The sequence below is a fragment of the Diadema antillarum genome, unplaced genomic scaffold (genome assembly GCF_040938485.1).
Source record: "Diadema antillarum isolate AM-2024a unplaced genomic scaffold, OU_Dant_1.0 scf00000140, whole genome shotgun sequence".
NCBI lineage: Eukaryota > Metazoa > Echinodermata > Echinoidea > Diadematoida > Diadematidae > Diadema > Diadema antillarum.
Window position 1 is genome coordinate 250,273 of NW_027271029.1, and position 7,349 is coordinate 257,621.

Here is a 7,349-nt window from a genome sequence, read left to right on the forward strand (position 1 = left end):
TCTATATCTTTTTTTACTGGCTTGCTGACTTATGATTGGAGCAATATCATCATTGCCCCTGAGCCCTAGACCTCATGGTGCTCCATTGAAAACATTTGAAAGAAAACGTGGTACAGTTGCATTACCTTCGCGATAAAAAGCAGGACGATTGTGAACAAGCCGACTTGCCGCTAATCCAGACGCGCGAACTCACCTTACATTTTGAAGGAAGGAGCTTTATTTCCCGCCTTCTGAATACAATTCTAGCGGCGTGCTTCTCAAAGCGAGACTCTGTTCATTGGCATTACCGATACATTTTACGGATGTGCTAGAACTTAGAACCTTTTGGAAACACGTAGCTGCACTTAAACAGTTATTCTTATTTCGATTTCATTTAAGATTCTTTGCGTGTTCCACCTCCACTCCCGTTTTTCAAGTCTGGTGACAAGCAATATATTCAAGTGCTTGCAAAGAGTTTCGTCTAGTAGTGAGGTTTCCACCTTTCCGAAGGAGGGGGACCAAACTATCGTTTTCACCCTCCATATTACTCTTTGCCTGCTTAAATTTGGCGAAATGGAAGAAGGCAGCGGTACAAATGAGTCGTTCTTTTTGAGCAGTTTCCTGGAGGACACCGAGGAAGAGTACTGGGGGTACTATATTCCTCGTATAATGAAGTTGAAAAATGTAAAGAGTTTCGCAATCTCTGCTACAATCGCTAGTTTGATCATCATCTCAAACCTGATCAGCCTCGCAGCTTTTGTGGCGGAGAAGCGACTTCGTACTTACAACAACTATTACATCATCAACCTTGCCATAACCGACCTCCTGACGGGGCTCACTCTCACGCTAGACGTCTTGTATACGACGATCGGCTACTACCCGTTCTCTAAAGCCGTGTGCCACATCCACACTGGTGTGAGAAGCGTACTCGTGTCCGTCTCCAACATCACGATCGTCGCCATCTGTATAGACCGTCACCAGGCCGTCTACGATCCCATCAACCATTTCATGATGCGAAGCAAACGACGGGCGTTCATCATGAACGCCACGTGTTGGGCGCTCTCGTTCGTCTTTTGGACCTCTTTCACAACCGTCTGGGGATTCTACAACACAGCTCAACAGAACCCTCTACTCTGCCTCCCAGCCTACTCCTACTACGCCGCCGCCGCTCTGCTCGGTACCGCAGTAAAATTCGTCCTTCCCCTGGCCATAGTGGCGGTCCTGTACACGCGCATCTTTCTCAAGATCCAGAAGACTCTTGGTGGAAAGCATGTGAAAGCTAAGTTTGGGTCAGACGTTACTTCGGGACTGCAGACTCAATCGACTGACGATACAGAACGGGAACATGAAATGTCTGGCAGCAGCGATCATCAGAAATGTCCATCCATGAAGGAAGCAGCAACTTGTGGAGTCAAACAGCAGGAAACAGAGGTACATTAACTGAAATGATTGGTAGTATTAGTGTTTGATTAGGGGTAATTTATTCACTGTTGGATACAATAAGGGGGAAAGATGAGTCTTCCTTCACCATTAGTATATTCGGGTAAATGACACCACTGCGAGATTTTAGTACGTACTCAAGCAAACATTCTTCTCAGAAAACCAGGTAGGCCCACTGTGCATTGCAACATGAAATGTGCATTATGACATGGAATAACCCAACAACAACAACAATGAAGATCACTAAATTTTCAGTAGGTTATGTAAGGAGGAAGGGAGGGAAGAATACATTGTGAGATGTTTTCACATGTGTCATGTCAGGCTCGGTATTCAATTTCATAATTATTATCGAATGTTGTCACTGATAAACGTGATCGGCGCAAGTATGTTATTTAGATATAATTCCAATTGCAGAGGGCCTCCCATTTTAACAAAGACTAAGCAGATTCTGAATTAATTGTGCATAACTGTGCATTCTAGAAGAAGCTTTCCTTCCTTAAGTCCTTGTCTCTACTTGGATACAATGTGAAAGTAACATGATTATAAGAACACATGGTGCCTTAGAGAACCCGAACGTTGTTGAAAAGATTTATTGTTTATTGACCACGTCAATCTTACGAGATCGCAAATCCGATCCTCATTTTGTTTCTTTTCAAGGAAAAGGCTATCAATTTCTTTTAATCGGAAAAACAACAACAACAAACTTCTACCTATCCTTTAACCCTTTCCGCTCTTTCCTAATCTTTAAGGATGTCAGTGAGAGGGAGGGGATGATTTAACAAGTCCGGAAATTAAGCATGGAGTATTGGCAAGTGCAGTGTACATCAAATCGTAACATAATCATATAAGCTTTAGAAGCAATCAGTGACGCCATTCTACCCTTTAGATCGAATTTCGGATTTATTACTAGTTAACCATGGCGGACACAGTGATGGAGGAAATCGTTAGGATTTGCGTTGTTTGATTGTTTGTTTTTCAAATATGGCTACGTGTATTTGCTACAGAGAGACACTGTACTGCATATTCAATCGGCTTGATCGTTTATAACCTGAGCAGGAAATAGATGCATTAAACTGAACAAACAAAATCAAGTAGACCTTCTGTAAACGGACATAATGATTCATCTTCCAGGATCTTTCCCTGTGTTCCAAATTAAGAGTTTGATGAGTTTAATGGCAGGATTTTAGGTGAGTGTGAAGTCAAAGGGCAGATGCTGTTTGTCAGTGAGTCGATGTGTCCATTGTCAATGTTAATCCGAAAATGAAATAGGTTTTGTATAATGGAATTGAATTGAATTACTGAAACTGCACTGGTCTTACACTCGAGACAGAGTGAACAGTTCCAGCACGTTTATGATATTTTCATATTTCACTTGACATATATACATATACGAAGCAGAAAAAATACAAACAAGCAAGATACAATGTATGATATACATGTAAAGCGGGTCATGACTAGAAAGTGTGTCAGCATACATGATGCATATAGAAGGTAATCAACATGATAGAAAATGAAAGATGAAGGAACCGTATAAAAGCAAAGCTTGTAAACGCGGGCTCCAGGGGAAAAATACCAACGTAAATTTGTTTTGCAATGGAGATAGGACACAAAATACTTGTGACGAAACTGTATGAAAGCTAAAATGGCAAGGTACAAAGAGAAGAGGAAGTAAAAGAAAAGAAAAAGAAAAAGAAAAAAGTTCTTAAAAGAAAGATTCGCTGAAAAAGAGAAAGAAAGAAAATATTTGTAATTTTTTTTAGAGGTTCATTTGTGCGTAACATCTTTTCATTTCGGATAAACAAACTTTATTTCATTTTCGGACTAACGCACCTTCAGAATAACAACCATTACATGCATTTTCGGATTAACTAACCTTCGCAATGACAAACGCCACCCGAGCTTTTTAATCAAAATGTGCAGGACCAATAAGATGTAATATTGTAACAATATGTGACAATTATAATTCTGTAAAATGATACAAATCTTCTTCGATGTCAAAAGGTATTTAAAGTATGTAAAAACTTCTGAGAAAATATAAAATTGATTTTACTTCAAGTGCCCTCCAACAATGATTACAATTATGAAAAAAAAAGAAGAAAGATCGTCTCAAATGTGGTTTTGAAAAAACATCTAAAAGGCGACACGACTGTATCAATTAATTCAATTGGGGTTAAACTCCTGTCTATGCATTAACAACTCTATTCGTCTTTTTCTTGGGTAGATGTAATTTGATTGTTTGTGTATTAGTTTATTTTCAATAGAAGTTTGGTTTAGGTGCAGACACAAATCATTTATCTCCATTTTCATTTTCACTCTGCATTTGGTTTGATTTGTTCACTTGTCATCTCCTATCATATTCAGGAGACCACTCAAAATCGTGAATCAGCATCCGAGATGCAGAAAGCAACTCGCACCCTGTCCTTCATCATCATTTCTTTCGTCGTTGCGTGGTTACCGATCAACGTCGTCGAGATCGCCCATTCCATCGATCCCGTTTCCTTCAACTACTCAGCGTTGCCCAATATGCTCTTCAAATTCCTGATGTTTCTCGGCTACGGCAACGGTTTCCTGAACCCCGTAGCCTATCTTTTGTCGCAACCGTTGTTTCGGAAGACGGTTTGTAAACTACTTTGCTCCCCATTTCGTCCCCACCGACACTGATCAACAGTGATGTCAAAATCATTATAGCGCCCCGGGTGGATTTGGTATAACACCTTCCCTTTACTATTCCCTGGGTGATCGCAGACGCCCTTCAAGGGGAAATCCAGTCCAAATTAAAGTTAGTCCGATAATAAAGAGTAAAATATATATTACGAGTTCAACGGTAAAATTTTGATCGAAATTGGATGAAAAATAAGGAAGTTATGACATTTCAAAGTTTCGCTGATTTTTCAGGAAACGGTTCTTGAACTATCGATATGAATATGCAAATGGCAAAGTGAGCATGTCATCCCCTCACAACTTGCCATATATAGCTTGCACATAAAATGTTAAAATTTCTAGTTTTTCATTCAAACGCAATTATGCCCGGGGCTCAAATCCTGGTATATCTAACTGATCACTATTCTGAAGTTATTTAACCAGGAAAAACGTCATGTTTCAGACTTCAATGACAGAAACACTGAATTTTTGTCGTTTTATTTTTGTACACGTTCAATGGAAAATTGTGAGGGTATGACATGGTTAACTCACTCATTTACATATTTATATCCACAACAAGAACCGTTTCGCAGAAGTTAGCAAAACTTCAAAATGTCATAACTGCCTTATTTTCATCTGATTTCAATCAGATCTTTACCGTTGAACTCAAAAGATTTTATTCTCTTTTATCAGACTAAATTATATTCGGACTGGATTTCTCCTTTAATCATATTGAGTGTACAATGCTTCAAGTTTCGTTTTTCCCAAAATCCGTTTTTCGTCAAATATCACAATTCATTTCAAAATATGAAGGAATTTCTCAATAAACAAAAGAATAGTCATGCAAATCTATTCTAACAAAAAAAAAAAAACAACCGACAAGCACAATTACTCGTCACTTTAGCTTTATGGTGATTCATAATTAACACATTCAATAGAGCTGGTTTAACGTAGCCATTTTACCAGTTTCCACGTACTAAGATGAGTATGATTATGTGACACATTATTATGCGACGTCACATTCGCCACCTTTGTGTGAGTGTCAAAACACTTTTTAGAATCAATGTTGAAAAATGTTCAAAATACATGTAAACAGGTAATGAATTATTCAAAATGAAACGCAGGTAGTGAAGAATCATAAGTATGAAGGTTGATAATTATTGCCCCCATCGGGCAACAGAGTGAGCACATTACAGCTCGGCAAAATATATATATATATATATATATATATATATATATATATATATGTATATATGTATGTATATATATATTTTTTTTTCCTCGGGTTTGTCAAGTGTTATAAAGAATCAAATTCCTATCAATCTATGCCTTCATATAGCTCGGATTTGTAGTATTCTTTTCACTGCCAATTGATGACAGGTGAGATTAGCCAATCAAATATAACACGAACACCAACACTTACACATGTGCATACGTGTTACCATCAAGAAATGCAAGGTATCTTTTTTTTTTAAGTTCTGTACCAGGTCCTTTGCCGAATACTGAATAAAAAGAACAAGGAGGGGAAAACACTCAACTTTGTACATAAAGGTCAAGACAGCGATGTTTATTTTGAATTCAGGTTTAGCAACTTGAAATTCAAGCTATGATACAAGTTATTCATTTTCTCTCTCTTTTTTTTTTAACGATTGCAACTTAGCTACAGACTTGGAAAGCCCGTGAACACCTGATGAACATGATTTTTTTTTTGACACCACCATAGTTTCTTGTCACGAATATGCAGAAGTACTACTCATGTACTAATGAAAAGATGATAATGACTGAAAACGAAATTGTACCCAATGCCCTGTCGGATTAAATCAGTGTCAAAGTGCGTTGATGTGTGTGATGGATTTGCTGCTTGCAATTGTTGCACCTGTGTTAGTAACCCCTTTCCCCCGATTAAATAAATGGCTAACTTTTGTTTGAAAACAAATTGACTGAAAGGTTTGCATCGTTTAAAAAAAAAGGTTGTTATGATAAAAGTAGTTATTTTTGTAGCATTGAGATGTGAAGTGCAATATTGAAAAGTGTAAATTCATACTCAAAGCCTGTCAGAAAGCAGCACAATTCTTGAATCTTTGCAAAATATGAATCACGCTATAAGTTTGTTTAAAAAAGGGCATACGTTAAACTGCTATATACTGGGAAGCGGGGTAGTTAATCATTGTCAAATTAAATGAATGACCCACTTACGGCTTCTTCGTCTTATTTCGATGTGTTTTGCTCCGTCTATCGTTTTCTCTGGTTTCTGTAATGCTTTGTCTCTTTTTACTCGCTGCGCCGTTAATTCCTAGGAGAAAATTATATAACAAAGTTGTCGTCTCTATGAATGCGATTGAAATGCACGTAAATTATTCATTTTTCTCCAAACTGCTATTACCTGGAAGATGTGATATCACTTTGCGATATCAAATTGCGTCTCTCCACTCGCCCTATCCCCCTCTCTCTGTCTCTATCTCTCTTTCTGTGCAACTGAGAAGTCCTTCATTTTTGTCCGACACCAGTGATGAATACAAATCCCATGGCACCCACCGCGCCCGCAGCGCCGACGCGGGAGTCTTCTGTATAGCTGACCAGTAATCACCATCTTGCGCGAAGCATTACCATTGTCCCTGGGGTTGACCCGTACGTTAATGCCGGCATGTGCGCGGGGAATGTTGCATGCCTTGTCCACGTGCAGATTGCTATAGTATACTTTGTTTATTATCCTGGTCTCATACCTATCAAAAGAAAATGGACCATCCTGAACCCATGTCAATTTATGCTAACGTAGACTGGTAATGAAATGTATAAAATTTAGCAAAATCTGCCTTGGTTCGTTACAGAGAGTTCCTCCATAACACCTTATTTTGGAGACTTAACATGCTCTTTTAAGAAGAGACTATGTATACTGAAAATTGCTCAAGCACAGATTTACAAAACTGAGTGCAAATTTCGAGTTAGCCGTAATGTTTCTTTAAGAACCTCTGAGGGTAGTTTTAGCAGAAAATCTCAGTTGCAACTAATAGGAATGAAGTAAGACTGGTTTGTTTACAAGTAATTAGATATGAAATACGAGAGCCAGCGAGCCTGTTGTGTATTTTTTTGAAATCTTTGGGATATGATATTTGTTCATTATTATTTCCTCTTTTCATTATCAATTGCCAGAGAGAACTCTATGGCGTGGATTCAGAAAGAATTATTAGCCAAAGCCCTAGAGGATTACTTGTTGTTCCTTTAGCCCATATCCTTTTTTTTTTATAACATAGTGATTTATGTAGCTGCTTTTACTGTTTATTTGATTGATT

At 38.2% G+C, this 7,349-nt stretch overlaps 1 protein-coding gene across 1 annotated transcript; it reads left to right on the forward strand.

The window, feature by feature from the left end:
• The first annotated feature begins 552 nt into the window (after nt 1–552).
• Nucleotides 553–4,080, forward strand: LOC139721228 (trace amine-associated receptor 13c-like). Its single transcript, XM_071632551.1, has 2 exons — nt 553–1,410; nt 3,781–4,080. Exons 1-2 carry the CDS (start codon nt 553–555, stop codon nt 4,078–4,080), a joined length of 1,158 nt encoding a protein of 385 aa, XP_071488652.1.
• Nucleotides 4,081–7,349: the final 3,269 nt, after the last annotated feature.

Coding starts and splice junctions, on each gene's coding strand:
- LOC139721228 (XM_071632551.1), top strand. CDS start 553: ATGGAAGAAGGCAGCGGTACAAATGAGTCGTTCTTTTTGAGCAGTTTC. Junction 1,411..3,780: donor TCAAACAGCAGGAAACAGAG/GTACATTAACTG, acceptor TATCATATTCAG/GAGACCACTCAAAATCGTGA.